The sequence below is a fragment of the Rhinichthys klamathensis genome, unplaced genomic scaffold (genome assembly GCF_029890125.1).
Source record: "Rhinichthys klamathensis goyatoka isolate OS25496 unplaced genomic scaffold, OSU_Roscu_1.1 h1tg000825l_1, whole genome shotgun sequence".
NCBI classification, from domain to species: Eukaryota; Metazoa; Chordata; class Actinopteri; order Cypriniformes; family Leuciscidae; genus Rhinichthys; species Rhinichthys klamathensis.
In genome coordinates this window covers 25,206-47,910 of record NW_026607208.1, presented here as the reverse complement: position 1 = coordinate 47,910, position 22,705 = coordinate 25,206, and the positions used below count along the sequence as shown (strand labels likewise).

Genomic DNA, 22,705 nt, shown 5'->3' with positions numbered 1-22,705 from the left:
CTATTAACTCCAGTCACGCAGCAGCTCTTCTGCCACTCAGTCCCGCTGAGGGGGGCGTGTTCCGGTGGGGAAGTGACGTTAATGCATTCCCTCTATATATATATATATATATGTGTGTGTGTGTGTGTGTGTGTGTGTGTGTGTACATGTATATATATATATGTATATATATATATATATGTGTGTGTGTGTGTGTGTGTGTGTGTGTGTGTGTGTACATGTATATATATATGTATATATATATATATATATATAAGTGCTGTCAGATCGATTAATCACATCTAATATAAAAGTTTTTGTTTATATAATATATATGGGAACATTAACAAAACATTCTTAGAACACATCATTGTTAGCTGGGTATTCACCATTTGAAAAGAAATACTGTTTGTTTCCACCTGTGACATAATTATATATCATGCAGCTCAAATAGTCCTCAGTATCAGACTTTAGAGACTATATGTTTTGCTCACCAGTTTGTGAGCTCATGAGATACGACTTAAAACTTTTTCACTCAAAACGGGACAATGGTTAAGAGTGGCTAGTCTAAAAACATTTACAGCAAGGACTTACTTTGGGTATGTTACTCCCTCTATTAGAAAAGGCTAGAAAAAATACTATCACTTATTTTGTCAAAGGTTGATCCAATCTTCTTATACTTAAAGCATGACAAATATGAGTGAGGACACCCAAAACAACGCACTGACTAACCTGTCAACAACTTCCACAAACATAACCAGCAGATTGCAAGTGGCGGTGCATTTGTTGGTAGTTTTTCTTGTCTGCATTTTCAAAGGAAGCAAAAAGGAGTAATATAGAAGGGGGAAACAGTGTCACAGATCAAGCTAATCACAGGCGCTCACATCCTCTGGGTGAAGTTTTCAGGAAAGACTCCCTTTTTCCCAAGATCTTTATGCAGAATCCAGTCAGACTCTTTGACTCCCATCAACCACCCTTCATCCTGTAAGCGCACAAAGTCAGTTAGGTGATCATAACTAACACCACTGAGATCACAAAATAAACAACTATACGAACCTGCTCATCTGGACTTTCAAAGTTCACTACCAGCACCACATCTCCTGCCTTCATCTCCAACTCATCCGAGTCATTGGCATTGTAGTCATGCATTGCTTTCACCTACATTCACACAAATACATGTCTCACTTCTTCTGCTTAAAATGCTGATTAACAAACCATTGTTAGTTAAATTAAAACATAATTTTGTACTCACTTTGAACAGGAAGGCTTCTGGCATCTCTACATTCTCTGTGCTCTCTGTGGCTGCTGTTGCAGTCTGGAAGCAAAGACATATATGTATAGTTTTCATCGCATTATATGAATTATTACCATCAAACAAGAAAGGTGCTCAACTTAGTGCCTGACACGCTTAAGAGTCCCTAATGTACCATTTTATGTCTTTAGGTCAGATGGTGGAGTCTGCAGCTACTCCTTCGGTCCACCAGAGGGAGCCCTCACCTGATTATCAGCATGCACTACTGTTCAAAAGATTGGGGTCGGAAAGAATTTTTTTTTTTTTTTTTTTTTTTATACTTACAGGCTTTTTTTAATTTAGATAGGACAGTAGAAGGACAGACAGGAAATCATGGGAGACAAGAAAGGGGAATTGGACTGGGAAAGGACCTCGAGCTGGGACTCGAACTCGGGTCACCCAAAGTGTTGGAGCACTTTTTTCTGTCTCTGACAGAAAGATTTTTTTATATTTTTGAAAGAAGGCTCACCAAGGCTGCATTTATTTCATCAAAAACATTAATATTGTGAAATTACAATTTGAAATAACTGTTCTCCATTTAAATACACTTTAAAATGCAATTTATCCCTGTCATTTATTCTTCGGAAATCATTCTAATAAGCTCAATTGGTGCTCAAGAAACATTTCTTATTATTATCAATGTTTAAAACAGTCTTGCTGCTTAAAATTTAGGTGGAAACCATGATTTATTTCAGGATTATTTGATGGATAGAAAGTTCAAAAGAACAGCAGTTATTTGAAACAGAAATATTTTGCAACATTATAAATGTCTTTACTGTCACTTTTGATCAGTTTAATGTATCACTGCTGAATAAAAGTATACATTTTTGTTTACGAATAAAATTGCGAACCTTTGAACAGTAGTGTATGCTGCCGCAAATTTTGGGTCACCTATAGTATTCCTGTTTGTCCTTTAGTCTCTTGCTTTGGGTTTTATTATCAGATTTTCTTTTGACTATTTTGCAATCCATATGCTGTGCTTTATTTTATTCACTTACATCACTTACAGTTTCGGCTACTGCCTCTTCTGTAACAACTGCCTGTTCTGTAACAACTGCCTGTTCTGTGGCCTGCAAAAAGGAAAGACCAGGAGATAAAGAAGAAGAGGGCCAATATATAGAAGAATGAAAGGTAGAAATACCAAGAGAGAGCCGAGAATTGAAAGAGAGAACAAAAAGATGCCAATTACACAGCTATTCTCATAACATATCAAGCCCAGTTGAAGCAGTTACTACTACTACTACTACTACTACTAGCGCTGCTACCAGCATTCTCCCAGTTGCCATGCTAAGCATCTTCTTGCTCCCATCCAGTGATGCCTACAGCAGCAGGACCTCAGTACAGCGCAGCTCAGCTCCTGTCAGCTAGCTCTATGAGATTTGTACCTGAGCCCCATCCTCGTCCCACCCCTCGGCCTGCTGGGTAGAATCAATGTCATTCCCCTGCACAGGCTGAGAGCCTTCATCATCATTCCAGGTGGGGAATGTGGCCGGAGCATGCACAGGTTGGCTACCATCATCATCATCCCAGGTAGCCTGGGTACCATCATCACCCCAGCCAGAGTGCACAGTCTGAGGACCATCATCGTCCCATGTCTGAGGTACCTCGGCTTCCTTCTCTGTATGCTACATGTGGCAGGGGGTTGGGTAAGTAGGGCAGTGAGGGGAATGGTGGGAAGGGGGCATGTGGGAGCCGGGTAAAGCATGACCAGAGTGGAGAAAGAATGAGGAGCCAGAGAGAGTGTAAAACACACATTTCTTCAGCCGAACACACTATGATGTGGGACGTGCAACATTAATATCATGGACAGTTAAAGCAGGACAGACAGACTTAAGAAAGCTTAAGAGTGAAAGGAAATTTAATGGAATAGCTGTTTCGCAACTGTTTGACAAAGGCAGATTAATTTCCCTTACCATTAAATATACTAAATGATATGGCTTTCAGAAATAGCTAAATAAGCTGCTAAAGGGATAGTTCACCCCAAAATGAAAATTCTGTCAGTAATTACTCACCCTCATGTTGTTCCAACCCCGTAAGACTTTCGTTCATCTTCGGAACACAAATTAAGATATTTTTGATTAAAGTAACAACAGGTAACTTTTCAGCCTTCATAATATATTTCCAAGTCTCTTGTGATGGTACATCGACTTACAATAGGTTGAATGACACGTCTGCCATAGCCTGACGGGGTCTGTAGCGTTTTTAATCGTACTTTTAAACTTCGGGTTTCGGGTAGTAACCGGCGAACAAAGAGAACTACAAAATTCGACTGCTTTACGGCATATACGTCACTTCCACCACCACCCCCACTTCCTTAAAATCGGACTTGCGAGCCAAATGTTATAGTCATGGCCGAAGCAGCACAGAAAAACAAGAAAGCAAAGGTTTTATCGGAGCAAAGCAAAAAGAGAAAAAGAGAAAGTGATCGCGTTAAAGGCAGAACGAGGATCAACATTGCAGAGCTGCCAACTCTCACGCATTGGCCGAGAGACACCCGCTTTTGATTGGTTTCACACGCTCACACGCCACACCCCCGGTTTCTCACGCTAAATTGTCAACCCGGTCGGTCAAATGCCTGAAAGATGAGTTTATCTATAGATCTCTACCTGTTGAGCCACTCGTGATCGACAAGTTATACCGCAAATTAGTTCAAATCTCCCGGAATCTAGAGCGAGCGCGCACGCGAGACAGAGACTGTGCTGCAACGCGCGCGGACGCCAGAGAGAGAAAGCGAGCGAGAGACCTTGCGTGTGCAGGGAGCATCAAACCCCCCATCGAAAAAAGAATGCCTCTCTCTAACCTCTCTAATTCGCTAGAGTAGTAGCGAATTATCAATCTGGTAGCTAGTAAACGATATTCTAGTTTTTGATGGTTAGCTATCGCGATAGTATTCTCGTTCTGATTTGAACTTTGCAATCGATGAAATGCCAATAGCAAATGTTTGACCTAAAAAGTGTAGTCTACTCAACATGTACAAAGAAAGGAGGAAGATTATTAATAAAATCATATTTTAGGATACCTAACATGTCTGTGATATTTGTTTATTTGTCTTGCCTCAAGCTATAATGCAAATCGATTTGTAAAATTTGCAGATTCATTTATGGTAGCTTGATATTATAATATTGACGATATATGGTTATTATCAACCACTCAAACATTGCATTGAAGTATCATATAGATTCAGTAAAACGGTAACCAATAGACTAGGCTATAATGACGCTGGCTTGTAAACGCGATCATTTGTCGTTATAAAAAAAATAAAACACATGAAATTATATTCATATGACATGCTGAAATATATGCCACTGTACCTGGGATGAAGACATTTCACACACGCGAGAACACCTGCATGTGACCTCCTCCTACAGTGTTCAGGGCTATCATGGTTGTCAACAAATGCACGTGCATGTAGGATGACAGTTTACGACAGTAGTAGAGGACAATACTGTTTCCCAACTGTAGGGGGAGCCCGAGAGCAAAAAACGACCTGTTGTTACTTTAAATCTGAAAGCTGTCTCACTCCTCCATAGGCTTCAAAAGGGATCGAAACTGGCCGGCACATAAAAGTTAAAGACATCGTTAAAATAGTCCGAGTGACTACAGTGGCTCAATCTTAAGTTTATCAAGCGACGAGAATACTTTTTGTGCGCAAAAAACAAACAAAAATAACGACTTTATTCAACTATTCATTTCCTTCTCTGTGGGCCGTGAGATTTCACGTAGTAAAATCTCTTAATTTGTGTTCCGAAGATGAACGAAAGTCTTACGGGGTTGGGACAAAATGAGGGTGAGTAATTACTGACAGAATTTTAATTTTGGGGTGAACTAACCCTTTAAGAATCTGTCTGAATTAAAAGGAAAGGTTATACATGCTGGTATACACTACAACTTTGAGTAAACAATCAAAAGCACACTCACCTCCCATGGATCCCAATTCTGTCAAAATGCGCGCGCGCACACACACACACACACACACACACACACACAGATAAAGCAAAATTAATGACTGGACAAAACAGATTTGTCCATTTAAGAGGCATTTACACTGAAGTTCCATTGCAGACATATACTTACATTGTTACAGACATTGTAATGCATAAAATATACTATAAGCCGTGTTATAGTACTTAAGTCTGGATAAGACCATATTTTTTGGAGCTTTTGGACTTGGTCTGGACTCGGACTTAAATAAGCTGGTCTCGACTAGTCAGAAAATATTATCTTTAAATCTGAGTCCGGTCTTTTCTGGACTCGAGTACTACAACACTGTTATACGCTAAATCTACTAGCTCAAGTTCTTTTAATTCTGTCAGACCTGTGCGGCTGGGGTGGTGGCGGCCTGAAGCGAGTCCAGATCCATATCCAGCAGATTAGCTGTGGCTGGGGCATCATACTGCAGTGGTGTAAAGGGTGTAAAGTATTTGAGTAAATGTAATTAGTTACTGTAATTAAGTAGATTCTTGGCTACTTTGTAGTTTGACTGAATATCAAAGATATTAGCAACTCTCTACTTGACTTGGCCTACATTTTTTAATAATTATTATGTACAATATACTCTTTACTCCAAAACATTTGTTATGAGGGCATTGAAGGTACTGTCTCTTGTGCGTTTTGCCCTTGTTCACCCAATCTAGTCAACATGGCTACTTTAAGCAAATGCAAGTGCATTAGCAGGTAGTTGTGAAGTGTCCAGTGCAAGTAGGCAAGTAGACATTATTTTATTTATCAGTTATAATGAAGATACCTTTTTGAAGTATATTGGTTTACTTGTGCCCTTTCTGAGCACGTGTGCTTAACTGAGACTTGTGTCAACCTTGATTTATTGTAATATTGAGATTTCAGTTATAGGTTAATCATGTGATAATAATAAAGTTTCTTGTTTTCCACTGGCATGTCTCTTAGATGCTGAGGACTAGTGCATCTTTGCGTTGTAAAATAACTTTCATTTTATCAAGGTCAACCATGGTGGATGAACATTTCCAATTTACCCTAAAGTCTTCAAAGTGGAGCCCCACATCAAGCAAGCTACAAGCTGGAAACTTTTTAAAAGAACACCTGATAAGTGACCTGCTGTTGCCCATTTTCTTTATACCATCAACATGTATTGAATTTAAGTTTAGTAATCCCTGTCATTCCAACTCAAATTCAACATCCTGCAATTCAAATTCCAACTCATGAATTGACAGCTAGTCTTCACATGATACCATCATAAGTAGCAGTATTAGCCTGGAGACGAGGATTACAAAAGAAGAAATTACTGCTGACCTGTGTTGGCGAAGTGACACTGATGTTCGGAGTGGCAGCCTCACCAAATAGATTAATAATGCTCTCCTGCTTCAGATCCTTTGATGGAGTAGCTTTAGGAGGCGGGGGGACAGCTGGCTTTAGCTGGAAACGCACATAAATAAGAAATATGTTTGACCAGTGTCACTGAAGCTAACAAAAAGAGAGATGAGAAATCACTGCAATATTGTTTACAGGTGTCAGCAGAATTATCGTACACTGCAAATACAAAAACCATGGTGATTTCTAAATGCATAAAGTACCTTAGACGGAGATTTGGGAATGGCTGGCGGTCCTCCTGGGCTCAAAGTGTGATTGGCATCTTGTGTTCTTTCACTGGAGCTAAAAGTTCAGAGAATGATCTAAATACAGTCACATGGCTATCATGAGGTCATCTTTCAATCGGCTCCATCCAAGAACCAGGGCTTCACACTACAAGCCCTAGGTGACCTGTGTGGCCAAAAGTCTATCTGGGATACTTCCACGCCAGAACTGACATAGTGTAACTACACTGGAATCAATAGTATCAATTGCAACATTTATTCATGCAGACTGAGACGCAGTTGCTTCCTGTGCAAAATCATTCTGCTCATGCAGTGAACTCAAACGTACTGTGAAGGCATCATCTGAAACACATAGTTGCAAAATGCAAAACTGTTGCTGGAAATGGCTACACTTGAAGGCACGCAAAAAGCTTAAGAAAGACGGAATGCAGAGACACACACACATACACACACACAAACCCTCAAACGCACAGCACTGTAGGGCTACCGCTGTTACCTCTTCTGGGCTGTTGATGTCCTCACCCCTTGGCTACCTGTTTTTCTGAGAGTGGTGTTGTGGTTTGTTCATTAATTTAATTGTATATACACGGTATAGAGTGCAATTATACCAATACTAATTATTGCATATGCACAGTTTAGAGACCGTTTTGATGCAAAATGGACAAAAATGAACCATCAAGTGTAAAAAAAGAAAGTACTGTAAATACAGTTTAGTGCTTCTCAATGAAACTTTATGTATATTGCATTATATAAATTTGACTGACCTGGACATATCTTGATTTTCTAATTTATCCAGTGTATCATTCAGATTCTGATTGATCTGTTAGAAAAAAAGATGCAGAAGTTTTTTCTTCATATTTTACTATCACTATTACTTTTTTACTATATATATATATATATATATATATATATATACAGTATATATATATATATATATATATACATATAGAGAGAGAGAGAGAGAGAGAGAGAGAGAGAGAGAGAGAGAGAGAGAGAGAGAGAGAGAGAGAGAGAGAGAGAGAGAGAGAGAGAGAGAGAGAGAACTTTCAAAGAATACTGAAGAAAATGTGTCAGTTTCCACAAAAATACTAAGCAGTTTCAACATTGATAATAATAAGAAATGTTTCTTGAGCAGCAAATCAGCATATTAGAATGATTTCTGAAGAATCAAGTGACATTGACTGGAGTAATAATGGCGAAAATTCAGCTTAATCATCACAGGAATAAATTACATTTTATATATTAAATATATTAAAATGTTAACCAAGTTATATACAAAACATAACCATAATGATCTGTCATTGAATGGTGTTGCACTGGATTCCTTACTTTTCCCATTTCTCTGTGAAACTTCTCCTCCAGACCAGCCACACTCTGGAATGTATTCACATAAAAGCCAACACGACTGGAAGAGAGCAGACACAATTTCAGGCCCCCATAAGATGACAACATATCTTAGTCTAAGATGGTACACCCATGGGCCATTTACAACCAATCTGGTGCATATTGCACACAAAAATGGCAAGAGCCAATCAGATCGTCAGGCTTCTACATCATTTCCGTGAAGCAAGGTGTACAGGTACTGTATTATCCAACATGTCAAAAAGGTTCATAGCACTGAATCTGTGAAAGATGTTCAGAATTTATTTTGAGGCTCTAACTATTAGTAATTAAACTCACTCATTAAAAAAACAGACACGTACTCCACTTATTGCAATATTTGCACATTTGTGCAATTATTTGAATGCGTTGTTGAACGCCAGTCTATTATTGGGGTTTCCTCGATTTTACATTTATCTGCCAATAAATTTCAAATAAAGAAAATGATCTGGGCTGTGTTTCCCAAAAGCATCGTAAACCGAAGTTGATCGTAGAGCCCATTGGTGGCAATTGTTCTACTTAGGCTAACGATGCTTTTGTGAAACGCAGTCCTGATATAGGTTGTTTTCCATGACGATCAGACAGGTTCTTCCTAGTCTCAGACGTCATGCCCATGGACCGTTGGCTAATGTCTGATGCAAATGGCACAAAAAATGGGAAACACGTCAGGATTTATTATTTGATGTACACCAGAGTGTGACCTCATATCACGACAGTTGAAGTGTCCATAGACATTTTGTGTGCTCAAAGTCTAGCGTGACCGCGGCTTAAGCTGCAATGTGGACAGTAAATGCCAGTAGTCAAATGTGTGTGACAGAAAACCCAGAGAAGATCCGTGAGAGTAAAACAGTAATAAATCCACACCTGTTCCACAGAGATGGCAGTTCCTCCTGCAAATCTATATTAATTTCTTCAAACACCTTCTGTGCCCTGTCCAGCTCTTCCTCTGCCTATAAACACATAATATTACATCAAAGCATGACATATAGTTCAATAATCTTATTCACCCACAAGGCTTTCTTAATTGAAATAGATTGACCTGAATACATCTAAATCAAACATGATGCCTCACCTACCCTGTTTGATTTGTCATTTATTTGGCCTAAATGTGCATGGAATTTCATTTCATTTTACCTTTATCTAACTAGGCGAGAACAAGATTCTTATTTGTGTTGGCCTGGCAAGACGATATTGTCCTCTTGAATGAAGGAGAGGGAATCAAAATACCGGCTAGCTCTTTTCACAGCTCAGAATGTAGTAGCATTAGTTATAGTGTGTCACCTGACTCCTGGAGAGGCTGGTTTGAGCTACGTTATGGGCGGACAGGATCCCCTGAGCCCAACCCGGGGCGGCCCTCTCCAGCAAGGAAGCCGGCTATATACAAAACAAGTGAGAACAATCAAAAATAAATGCCTTGGATTTTTTTTGCCATTGAAACATTCTTGAAAAATGAATGACTATACCTTGGTGATCTTAATCCCCTCCTTTCCTTTCTTGCCTTTGTTTACCCCAGCAAAGGTGTGCCGTGCACTGTCAAAGTCCACCAGCTTCCTGTCACGCTTCGCAATACGGGCCTAGAAAGAATTTTACAGATATTAAATGGAAATTCACAGCATGGTATGCTAGCTAAACCACAGCATCATCATGGGATCTTATACTCTGATGTCAGGAAACTGGCCCAGGTAGGTGTCCATGGATATAAGCGCATGATCCACAAGTTTCTGATGGAAGTCTGTCCAAAGGAGGTCTGAATCCTATTATACACACAACAATAGACACAAAAGATCAGAATGGTTCAAAACCATCTTAAATACATTTAGTTGAACACCCCCACATCAGCACAGACAAGCACTATCTATAGAGACAACTACAGAGCAGCTGGATCAGTTATAAAACTAGTTAAGCTAAATCTAGTATCACTATTTGTGTGGTTTCTTGCAGTTACTGTGCTGAAAAACTATTTACATGTTTATAAACTAGAGACTAAACAATGGAGATGTAGATGGGTCTAAACCTAATTTAAAGTGAATTACCTCCCGCATCTGATTCCTTACTCCTAATATTCTTTTCAAAGAAAGCAATCAAATAGAAAGTAATCAAATAAAAATGGTAGACATGCAAGATATTTACAATGGATGCACCTACACTACACAAATGTTCGGGGTAACTTTTTTTAAGAGAAATTAAATTTTTTATTCAGCAAGGATGCATTAAATTGATTCGAACAGACAGTAAAAAAAGAAAAATTAAAAACAAGTACAACTGTTTATAACATTTATAATAATAAGAAATGGTACCTGAGCAACAAATCAGCATATTAGAATGATTTCTGAAGGGTCATGTGACACTGAAGACTGGAGGAATGGCTGCTGAAAATTCCTTTTATTTATTTATTTATTTATTTATTTTATTTACATTTATATTTTATAATATATTCAAATTGCACACAGTTATTTTAAATTGTAATAATATTTCCCAATACTACTACTTTAACTGCATTTTTAACCAAATAATTGCATCCTTAAGGAGCATGAGAGATTTATCAAAAGCATTAAAAAAATGCTTTTCTGGGAAAAGAAGACACATTCATTTCTGTATTGCAAGCATGGTGAAATGACGGGTGTGATATTAAAGCAACGAAATGGAAAGAAGAAATGTACCATGATACCATTCACCATATCTGCCCTCAATGAAAGTGTTAAAGGAATTTAATTTCATTCTCCATCATTAGGTTTACTCTTTACATTAAAGATCTCATGAAATGGCCTAGTAAGTGCAATTTTCTGTCTTATTTTCTTTTGAAAAATAAAGTTCAGGTAGGACATCCATTTTTAAAATAGTCATTAGGCAAAGAGTTGCTACTTGCTATCGACAATCAATTGAAGATGTATTGGGGGATAAAGGGCATTTTCCTTTTTTGGATTGTGCAGGATGAGTCTTAAATATTTTAGTCCTTTTTCCAAGAAATATTACTCATTTTTAACCTAAATATCTGATTTAAAAAATAAAAAAACAGAAGAACATGCATTATTCTTTCCAAAGATTTTTGTCTAAATGTATACTTTGCTCACAGCACAGTTCCTGACATGAATGACCTGAATTACTATAAATGTGTAAATACATTTTTATTAAAAAAAAGGACTTAAAAGAATAAAACAATAACCTCACAGATGGAGTCCACATCCTTTCTTCCATACCAATCATTCTCATACATGTCATCCAGGCACTCGTACAGACGTCTAGAAGATTCATGCATGGCTGGGGGAAACCATGAGAAAGGGATCAGCAAGGGTAAGAAAACCACATATCCAATTTATGTTCATTTTAAGTGTGTAATTTTATCAATTGGTAATCTCACTTTTTACTGCAGTCAAATAGGCCCGAAGGTCTTTCTGCAGTTTGGTACCTTCCACCTATGTGAGCACATGACACTAGAGTGAGACACAGTCATAGACCAAAGGCATAATACCAAAGAATCCCCTTATACTGCTTTAGAATAAAGAAATTAAAAAAAAAAATTAAAACCACGATTAGAAAAACACTCACCAGCTGTTTGTTAAAATTAATCACACCCTCTTCAAATGCCAGATCTTTAGTCTCATCTGCCTTGCCAAGCTTTTGGAGAACCTGAGAGAAGATGATTGCATGTATTATTGACCATTTTCTTATATTGTGAAAAACACTTATTGTGTACTGCTTGTTTTTTTAAATCAAATTAAGAAACTGTTGTCTTCAGTGTGTAATGACAAAACAGAACCTCTATACAAATATACCATATTTGCATTGAGTAGAACTAGGTTAAAAAACAAACAAACTGCATTATCTTGAATTATCTCGAAATGGTTTGATAAAGGATCCGGTCTCTCCAATTCCCTTCTTTCCGAGAGCCTACTCTGCTCTCATTGGAAAGATGAAGTACTTTTACCACGTACTTCATTTAATAAATGCTGTCTGTCTATATATTATAAATACATTGTCAGTGTCATATCTATTGCTCAAAAATGGTGGCTGACTGGAAAATTTTGTTTATCAGCCAAAATTTACACAAATCTCTAATTTCCTTGTCTCTAAGAAGAAAGGCTGGTGCGAAGAACCCAAACATCATTTATATAGGATATAATCAATAGCAAGAAAAGCCAGATGGCCTTTTTTTTTATTTGAGTTTGAATAGTCTTAAAAATCTGTTGGAGCATTTTACACAGAGTTGTCAAATGTCAGGACGCAGGTATCACAGTGATGAAGCCAGGGCGATGGGCAGCAGTGCGTGATGCAGCTGCTCGTTTACTGTAGTAATGAAAAGTCTGACTCATTTCTGCAAATCGGTTCTTTCGAACAGTTCGTTCGAAGAACCGTTTAAAAAACGTAATTGCGTGCGTCATCATGGCTCCTGTCATCCCTGCGTAAAAATGTTCTAAAACATTTCAATAAAGCCATATGTAGGCACATATCGCTGTTTATTACGTTTCTCCCAATGGAGTTGTATTAATGAGGATTTTATTGTTATTCGTTCAGTTAGTAGCCCTAGCGATGATTCAGCTAATAGAAACTAATAGGCATTCAATCCTAAACATACCATATAGTTTTCGGCTCGTTAAAAATCTGACATGTTTGAAAGTGATCGTTCTCGGTGTGCTGATGACTCGAGATCCGCTTCAATCCACTTCGTGCACGAATCGTTCGGACTTATTTTGTGAACCGATTCAATGAAGAGATTCTATTCAAAGAACGATTCGTTTACGAATCGGACATCGCCGTCGCGCTCATCTATTGGACGAAAACACCTATGCAAAGGTTCAGAGGCGATAAATGGGTTGATTTGAGCTTAAAACACACATAGAGCTGATCTTCGTGGTATTCAAGCGAATCCACAAATGTAACAGGCGCAGCTTTCTATTTGTTTCCATATAGCAGCCCCACTGCAATGACATAAACAGCGAGAATTGCGCCTTCAACAAAGTAAAATCCATAAATGTATTAAAATATTAGCAAATATATATGGCTACCAGGCAAATGCGTACTTTAGTAGGCTTTTTGCTAGTGATGGATGAGCCTCGACTCTAACACATTGCACGTTTAATACATCACGTTAGAGGACGAAACACTGACGGCCTTAAATGTTTCATGGTGCTGAAAGGTAGGCTATAAAACACTGATATCAGCGTTGAGAGATATGATGTATTTAAATATGTATCTGATGATTAAAATGTCTTACCTTTTCCTGAGCCCTGGTAATTTTTTTCTGTACATTGCTTGCTATTTTCCCTGCGGTGACCACTTTCCCCATCGGTAATTCAGCCATTTTTATCCGGATTGGGTTGTTTGCAAGTAACGCGTCAAATGAACATTTGTTACGATATCTAATTCTACAGAGTATTATTGCATTCAATGCAGATGCATTAAATTCTAGGCCTTATAATAACACTCGCCCCTGGAATAGAATGAACCTGCACAAGCGCACACGATATACAGTAGCTCATTGACCAATGACAATAGCGCAGTCTTAAAGGGACAGTAAACCATTTTTATGTCACACACCAACGAGGCCATAACACAATATTTTAGGGTTATTGTTCCTGCTTGCAGTGGTTTTACAGTAAAATATATAACCTAGATATTTATACTTGAGGCCAGGTCTTTGTTACAAGTTTCTTTCTGTAGAAAGTTGTATTGACCACCTGAATTACTGAAAATTGATAGGCTACTACTTTAAACTATGCTATAAACAATCATAAAAACTGCTTCAATAATCTATTTAAATCAGTTGCATGTGCTTTAAATACATTAAAAAGGAAGAAAAGGGGAAGAAAAAAGGAAAATAAGTGTTTGTGGTTGTACATGGGTCAGCCTAATTTGTGGATTGGCATGAAAAGAACTCCATAAACTCCAAAGTTTCTCCACAAAATCTCCATCACATTTCAGCTGATTTATTCTGATTTATTTGTGGTTCTTGGGGGTTCATTGATCAAAGATTTATTGGAGCACCAGAATTAGGCAGTCCAGGGAATTTGAGAGTTTGTGGCAAGACCTCAAAAGCACAGCCTCTAAGGAAGTAAGTGATATAATTGCTATTTCGAAAACCAATAGTGATCGATCGGTTGCATGCACAACAATGGCAACAAAAGACAAATATTCCAGCTCACTTAGTCAACAATCTAAAGTAAACATGAATATCTGATTGTTGAGATTGCTTTCTGCTTGTTGAAAGTCATTACATCAAATATTTATAACTTTTTAGTGTAGTTTCAGACAACAGTGATGCTGTGAGCCTGTAAAACATAATACTGCCCTCTTTGAACATTTTCTGGAGGTGTATAGAGTTATACAAGCATCAACGGCTGTCTGACAACCCTTGATTGAATCATTCAAGTGAGTTTTTCAGTCATTCATGTACATTTTCTCATGCATTTCTTCTTCTCTTTAAAACACATTTACAGTATAAACAATATCAATATATGTATGGTCTAATCTAAATTAAATTTACAAATGTGGAAATATACAAAATAAAGCATGATGAAGCATGTCATAAAGTGCCATTAAAGAAATATATTCTAATATAAATTGACACATCTAAAGGGATAGTTCACCCAAAAATGAAATTTTGTCATAATTTTCTCACCCTCATGTCATTCCAAACCTGTTTGAGTTTCTTTCTTCTGCTGAACACAAAAGAAGATATTCTAAAGAATGTTGGTAACCAGCAGTTGACGGTAGCATTGAGTTACATAGTAGAAAAAAAAAAAAAAATACTATGGAAGTCAAAGGCTACTGTCAACTGTCTAGTTACCAACATTCTTTAGAATATCTTCTTTTCATGTGTTCAGCAGAAGAAAGAAACTCATACAGGTTTGAAACAACATCAACCTACTTCCCACAGAAGTTTCAATGTACACCAACAGAGGGGGCACGTGTATCTGTTCAGAGATATTTATTCATCTGATGACGTTTTGAAGTGGTATTTCAACACCAAATTGGTTTGCCTAAATTGTGAGAATGACACTGAAACAACTGAGCACTTTTTAATTGTATTTACTGTAACTATTTAAAGCTGTTCTGGTCTCAGTTGTACAGCAAAATGTCCTGCATTAACGTCCATGTAACCATGAAAACCCTTTAGCTATAAACAAGTTAAATTTGGTGTGCTCAAGAAAGATTAGCCTACAATTTTTTCAATGAATTGACTGCCCTGTAGCTTTCTATGCCCCTTGTGCAGATTTGTTCATTTATTTGTACTATTACTTTATTTTATTTATTTGTTTATTTATTTTTATTTTATTAATATAATTTAAGTTATTTATTTTGCTTATATTGTGTTTACATTTGGATTTTCAAATTCAACCACTTTCGCATGTAGACTGTTATTTGTTAATATTGTTGCCTTGATGCCTGTTTTGATGGTAAATTTGTCTGGTTTTGCCCAAATCGAAAAGCTAGTGTACCTCGTTTAAAAGGGGCGCTTTAGCGACTGTTAAGACATTGAGTTGGCAGGAAAACAGTATTAAAAACGAGCGAAATTTCTCGAGAAAGTCAGAAAGCTATTGTGCTGATGCAGCTGTTACGCAGGAGGGCAGTAGTGCTGCAATGTCTCGTTGTTCAGCCTGTTGAAACCCCGATTCTGAAACCCTGACCTGTGTGTGCTATTATAGCCTACATTGCACCAACAACAGATGAAGAGAAACAGTATTTGTATGTAAAGGTTTCTTTACATCTCATTAATGACCATTGGTCTATGCCTATTTAGAGCCACATTCGATGTTCCTGAAGCGTGTCCTGTTTCAGCACTAGACAGCGCCAGGGAGAACCGAGAGTCAAAACTTTACTGTGACACATATTTCCTAAATAAGAAAAGTGGTTATATTCTTGTTATAATAAAACACATAAAATCAGTAAAGCAATAGTCACAACTTTTATTCTTTCCATGGTATAAAGTTCCGTTCAATAAAGTGCCGCTGTCACATTTTGGTAACGTTAATACCCCGCTCTGCTTTTTACGAATTATTATTAATGTTTTATTAATGATATTATTAATAAAACATTAATAATAATATTATTAATATAATTATTGCAACGTCCTCTGTTTACAACTTTGCATCAAAGTAGAAAAGCCAGGACCACACTCATTTGTTAAAGTGCAAGCAAGGTAATAACATAGGCTATATAACCTATTGTTATCTTGATATTAAACATATCCACTGTAATTTAAAAATCCAGTGTAATCCAGTAAAATGGAATACAAGGTTATAATTCATTAATACATTAGGCCTGTAAAGTCTGAAATAATAGTCAGAAATGTAAAAACAAAATGTGGGGGAAAATCTAAAGAGAGAGAGATTGCATTTGTGCTTTATGTTTTGTAAATGGAACAGTTTATTGAACCCTTAAAATTAGATTAAAAAATCCAAAGAGAGAGAGAGAAAGAGAGAGTTTGCATTTGTGCTTTATGGTTTGTGAAGATCAGGCTCTTTTTTGCTTATTTGCTATACAATATGTGAAAATATGGAGGGGAAAAGGATACTTGAGGAGGAAAAAACACCTCAGTTTTATTCAGAGTAGAAATGTGCAATTTGGCGCAATTGCTGATAATTATACGGACAAAAAGTATGATGAAATTCTGATACCTTGTAATGTAAATCAATGAAATCTTTATAACAGCATGGCAGACTTAGATAAAATGTATATAAATATCAATTGTCACTCTATATCTCCCAGTAATATGTCTTATATGACATTTAAATGCTAGTTTTATGATCAAAGCTCTGGAGTTTTCATTGCTAGGAGCAAAACATACAATGCAGTGCAATACAATTATGATTGAGAGATGTACCAATAAATGTTACTCTCTGTATTTCATTTGATAGCTACACACATTTTAACATGATTTTTTTCTGAAAAATTATGTATGGTTCAAGTTGCTTCAGTCCAATAAATTATTGTCTTGAAATATTTACTAACAATATAAATGTTATTCTTATGTTTACTTTATAAAAAGATTTTTACAGCAAAAAGACAAGTATTAGTTTAGGTGCTAAATAGGAAAAGGATGTACCGCCTGCAGTTAATTTTGATATTCTAGGTATCAACTGGCCAGAATTTTATGATCGCAATAGACGTGAAGGACTATAATGCATTAAGAGCTCGCTCAAGTCCGGGCAGGGGCAGCTAAACCGTTTAGTTCTTTGTAAGTAATTAGCAAGATTTTAAAATGTATCCAATGTTTAATAGGGAGCGCAGTGTTGACAGAACCGGGCTAATATGGTCATACTTCCTGGTTCTTGTAAAGACTCCAGCTGCTGCGATTTTAGTTTCGCCGTAGCCAGACCTTCTTGTCACAGTGTCTGGTTTGTGTTTCCTGGGTAACCACTAGAGGTCCTCTTCCCGCACGGTGTCCCACACTGTGGCTGCGTCCGAAACCGCATACTCAATGAGTAGGTACTTAATTTCAAAAAGTACTTACTTAACGAGCGCTAAAAGAGTAGGTACTTTATAGCCAAATCTCGTTGAGTATGAATGCGATCCGGACATCATCCGCCATGTTGACGTTATCATGTGACCTACGACGCGTTATCATAAGCTCAACAACTTCAAATATTTAATTCATCTATCTGTAAATATCTTGATATTGGTGAAACTTGCTCATTTTGTGGTATTGTTGAAGAAACAGCTGCCCATTTATTTTGTGAATACATTTAGGGTTGATTTAAGTTGTTATATTTTAAATCCTACTAATGTGACCCACAGTAAACCTTATACCGATATATATTTTTTATTAAGAAACCCCCAAATCGTCATCCCTTGAATATGTTGTTCATTTCTTTATTTTATATCCAAACATTTTCATCCACAGGCAAAAGGGGCTTACTGCTTTTTCTTGTTGAATTTAACTCTCGTTTCATCCCTCAGGCCTATAAATAACAAAAAAAGATTTTTTTAAATGTATTAATGAATTATTTAAGAAAATATATATATTAAGATATTCAACCTTGTAGGTTCTTTTTTCCTCTGTATAACATCTCATGTTATATGCAAACCCATGATATATGGGTTATATATATCATGGGTTTGATGTCATAATATGATATATATATATATATATATATATATATATATATATATATATATATATTGCATACATAATATATACAGTATATATATATATACACACCTCATTACATCAGTAATTCGACAGCCCTACCTAGAACGGTTTTCCTCAGCGTTTGTAATGTCTGCACAAAGGAGACGTTGGGCAGCTGTGTGAAGATTCACCTTTGGAGAAAACTGTTGCTTTTATACCCGTATCATTAATATTAAAAAATAATATTACCCCAGAATGTATTGCATTGCTATCCCACCCAAAACATACAATAATACCAACGATAAATGCTGACCAATACTTAATTATATTACTTTTTACTGAAAATGATATAATTCAATAAAACAAACAATAATGTATGTCATATGACATAGCTATGCATGAATACACTCTAGATGTGTATATAGTGAACATATCTACATTTTCATTCAAACAATTAATTAAACAATTAATTAATTAAATAAATATATATTTTTTACTGACAACAATGAGAAATATTAATAAATTAGTAAAAGAATGAATGAAAGTCATCACACAATAAACAAATGCATATTCAAGTCAACACATGAAACAAAGCTTTATTCAAACTACAATCAATCATGTATGTAGGCTACAGGCGCTGAACCCCATCCTACTGCCATCTCAACACAGCGGTTCCCATTCAGCGGCTTTATTCTGATGAATCAGCTGACCGCCAGAGGTGAGCCGTTCCTTCGTGCCGGAGGTTGTTGCGTGATGTGTTGTGCTTCCCAATCCAATCCAGAGGAAATAAGGGCAGGTGGAGTGATGGAGGGACTCATCCATGGCACCATTTCCAGGATTCAGCTCTGGGCTCTTCATCCTCAGTGCTCACAGCAGTCTGCTGACATTTCAGATCCTACAAAAATGCACAAACATAACACAAAAGCAGTCATTTTAACAGCACAATGTCATTTGATTTCAGTATTATTTAGAAGACAAAAACGCTTTTCACAAATGCCGCCATCATCTTTCCTTGCAGGTCCTACTCCGCCACAAAAGCTGTGCAGCAAATCCACATAAATCAAGAATCAGAAAAGTGCTGTAATAGCATTGTTTGAAATTACAATAATTAAAATAAACTACAACTTAATATTTAAATAGTTGTTGTTCTTCATTTCTGTAGTATACTCACTCAAAGCCTTTAATGGCTGCATTCATCAGCATCATGAGCCACTCTCCACTTGACACACACACACGCACACACACATGTTCTTCTGTCCCTGTAACATCCTGACAAGATTCACATAACCTCTGTGATTTATGAGCTCAACACTACATTTACATGTTGAGGTTGTTTAAACTTTTTATCCAACATAAATGTTCCTCAGTTTATCAACAGTACTATGGACAAATAAAATAGATAACGTATGTTTAGTTATAGATTTGTTCTACATAATAGCACACATACATCACTCAGATGTCTATTATATGTTGTGATGTGCACTTCTGCAATACTTATTGAAGATTTTCCTGTCAGATGTAAATAGACATTTAAAATAAGCGTCTTTAAGATGTGTGGTTTATGTAAATCCACTTTAGAGACGTAATTTAAGTGTCGATCCTTACTGGAGCTCCCCTGATGGCGATACATAATAAAACGTGTTTTAACAACAAAATCACAACTATACTATACTGTCTAATGTCTTTACACCTTCAACAATTCAACAGTTTACTGTACAGTAGTTCAACACATGCAATTTTAACACAAGGGACCGTGTTTACTCACATTTGAAAACCCCCGCGTCGCTGATCTCCGCGATTGTTGATAATGACGTATCCTCTCGCGTGGCCTCCTGGGATAGATGAGTATCCACAGTATCCATCGGTTGAGCACTCGAAAATCTGTGCAGAAGCAGTAAGCCATCCGGGAACTTCTCGCCTACTCTTTTATGAATACTGATGTTTCGGACATACTACTCCTTTCACGTACTGTTTTCGCCTACTATATAGTAGGAAAGTAGGCATATTCGAACGCACTAAAGGTATACGTACGTCCGAATCTCGCGATAATTAGTACGTCACCCAGGTATTTCTCGCCTACTCTTTTATGATTCGTACATACTTTTCGCTCGCCTACTCTTTTTCCCATACTATATAGTAGGGAAGTATGCGGTTTCGGACGCAGCCTCTGTTACATTCCCCATGATCCTGTCTGTCACTGAGTGTTCATTGTGTTCAGCTGTTTCTCGTCACCTCGTTTAGCACTTGTGTATATACCCTGTCAGTCTCAGTGTTTTTGACAGAGTCCTTGTTTTATGTCCCCACACTTCCGTTCATGTATCTGCCTGTTTCTTGTTTGTTTCTTGTGTGTGTTGTGACAGAAGGACTCCGTCAGAATGTACAGATCCAGCAGTTCGGGATTCCGTAACCCTTCCCCCGTGTATGGGAAAGGAAGGGGACTGCAGAAAGGAGGTTTGCAGGTCGGGGAGGAAGCGCAGACTGAACATCAGTGTTTTTCCTTATGGGCCCAGCTATCTGAGGAAGCAGCAGCGGCTAAGGCTCCAGCGAGATCTTCCATCCGAAATGGTGAGTCGTTTCGGGGGACTCGTCTGGCGAAGTTCTCCGGAACTCGAGGAGGTTGCAGGGGAGGAGGTGGTCGACAAGTCCCACGACACTATCCTCCGCCTGGCGATTTTCCTGATCCGGAGCCGCAGGACTGGCCCAGCACAAGATCTTCGCCGCGGGTCTCGTCCGGTCTAGAGTGCTCGCCGCTGGTCCCGTCTGGTACTGAGGCTGGAGCTCGCCATCGAGGAAGGAGGAGGAGAAGGGCTTCTCATCTCCCCAATGCCCCGGTGGTCGTCCCGATGCAGCATGCGGTCATTTCAGAGGCCGTCCCTGTGCAGCGTGCGGTCATTTTGGAGGCCGTCCCTGTGCAGCGTGCGGCGGTTTCGGAGGCTGTTCCTATACAGCGTGCGGTGGTTTCAGAAGCCGTCCAAGTGCAGTCCGCTGTTGTCCCAGAGACCATCCCAGAACCAGCCATCATCTGCCCTGCCACGGTCAAGAAGGTAGTGTTCCTGTTTTATTCATTGGCAGTGTTACATGCTTGGAGGAGGTTTAGGAGGTCTGCCGATCCAGAGACTGTTCACGTCACTTCTGCCGATCCAGAAACTGTTCACATAACTTCGGCCGATCCAGAGCCAGTGTCTGCTCCTGAGCCGGAGCCAGTGTCTGTTCCTGAGCCGGAGCCAGTGTCTGTTCCTGAGCCGGAGCCAGTGTCTGTTCCTGAGCCGGAGCCAGTGTCTGTTCCTGAGCCGGAGCCAGTGTCTGTTCCTGAGCCGGAGCCAGTGTCTGTTCCTGAGCCGGAGCCAGTGTCTATTCCTGTGCCGGAGCCAGTGTCTGTTCCTGAGCCGGAGCCAGTGTCTGCTCCTGAGCCGGAGCCAGTGTCTGTTCCTGAGCCGGAGCCAGTGTCTGTTCCTGAGCCGGAGCCAGTGTCTGTTCCTGAGCCGGAGCCAGTGTCTGTTCCTGAGCCGGAGCCAGTGTCTGTTCCTGAGCCGGAGCCAGTGTCTGTTCCTGAGCCGGAGCCAGTGTCTGTTCCTGAGCCGGAGCCAGTGTCTGTTCCTGAGCCGGAGCCAGTGTCTATTCCTGTGCCGGAGCCAGTGTCTGTTCCTGAGCCGGAGCCAGTGTCTGCTCCTGAGCCGGAGCCAGTGTCTGTTCCTGAGCCGGAGCCAGTGTCTGTTCCTGAGCCGGAGCCAGTGTCTGTTCCTGAGCCGGAGCCAGTGTCTGTTCCTGAGCCGGAGCCAGTGTCTGTTCCTGAGCCGGAGCCAGTGTCTGTTCCTGAGCCGGAGCCAGTGTCTGTTCCTGTGCCGGAGCCAGTGTCTGTTCCTGAGCCTGTTCCAGTGTCCCCAGACAGGATGGCCGCCGCCGGGTCAGTGTCTGTTGCTGCTCCTGAGCCGGTGTCTGTTGCTGTTCCTGAGCCGGGTTCTGTTCCTGTGCCGTGGTCGCCCTGGTCGTCTCCGCCGTGGCCGCCCGAGGCGTCTTCACCGCCGTGGACGCCCGAAGGACCTGCCCCGTTCCGGCCGCCTGCACAGCCGGATCTGCCCTGGCCGTCCGATGGACTGTCTGCTCCGCCCTGGCCGCCCGAGGGAAAGTCTCCGCCCTGGCCGCCCGAGGGGTCGTCTCCGCCCTGGCCGCCCGAAGGGTCTTCGCCGCCTGTCGTCTTCACCCTGGCCGCCGGCGAAGCTATTTATCACTGTTCCTGTTCCCCTGCACATCCCTCCCCCTGATCCTCCACAGTTCCACCTCCCTCCTGAACTCTTGTGTTCAGGAGGGGGGGGGGGGGGGGGGGAACACTGTCACTGTCACTGAGGAACACTGTCACTGTCACTGTCAATGAACACTGTCACTGAGTGTTCATTGTGTTCAGCTGTTTCTCGTCACCTC

General features: G+C 39.3%; 1 protein-coding gene across 5 annotated transcripts; it reads right to left on the bottom strand.

The window, feature by feature from the left end:
• Window positions 1–292: 292 nt before the first annotated feature.
• On the bottom strand, window positions 293–13,699 carry LOC130078160 (myc box-dependent-interacting protein 1). 5 transcript variants are annotated; one of them, XM_056243678.1, is made up of 20 exons: window positions 13,430–13,699; window positions 11,764–11,844; window positions 11,576–11,630; window positions 11,381–11,475; window positions 9,876–9,971; window positions 9,681–9,791; window positions 9,499–9,591; window positions 9,082–9,167; window positions 8,167–8,242; window positions 7,602–7,657; window positions 7,334–7,378; window positions 6,817–6,895; window positions 6,536–6,658; window positions 5,586–5,663; window positions 5,189–5,206; window positions 2,656–2,895; window positions 2,265–2,340; window positions 1,232–1,281; window positions 1,036–1,137; window positions 293–961 (listed from the first exon to the last, which is right to left on the bottom strand). In XM_056243678.1, the coding sequence occupies exons 1-20, from the start codon at window positions 13,514–13,516 to the stop codon at window positions 860–862; spliced, it is 1,749 nt and encodes a 582-aa protein (XP_056099653.1). In that variant the 5' UTR covers window positions 13,517–13,699; the 3' UTR covers window positions 293–859. The 5 variants fall into 5 exon arrangements, with proteins under 5 accessions (XP_056099653.1, XP_056099651.1, XP_056099652.1 ...); XM_056243676.1 differs by having other exon boundaries at window positions 1,232–1,294; window positions 2,269–2,340; window positions 13,430–13,698; XM_056243677.1 differs by having other exon boundaries at window positions 1,232–1,294; window positions 2,278–2,340; window positions 13,430–13,698.
• Window positions 13,700–22,705: the final 9,006 nt, after the last annotated feature.

Excerpts from the sequence above, each read along its gene's own strand:
- LOC130078160 (XM_056243676.1), bottom strand. The coding sequence starts at position 13,516 with ATGGCTGAATTACCGATGGGGAAAGTGGTCACCGCAGGGAAAATAGCA. Across the intron at positions 7,379-7,601 it reads GAAAATCAAGATATGTCCAG|AAAAACAGGTAGCCAAGGGG; the intron begins GTCAGTCAAATT and ends CACCACTCTCAG. Across the intron at positions 962-1,035 it reads TTGAAAGTCCAGATGAGCAG|GATGAAGGGTGGTTGATGGG; the intron begins GTTCGTATAGTT and ends GTGCGCTTACAG.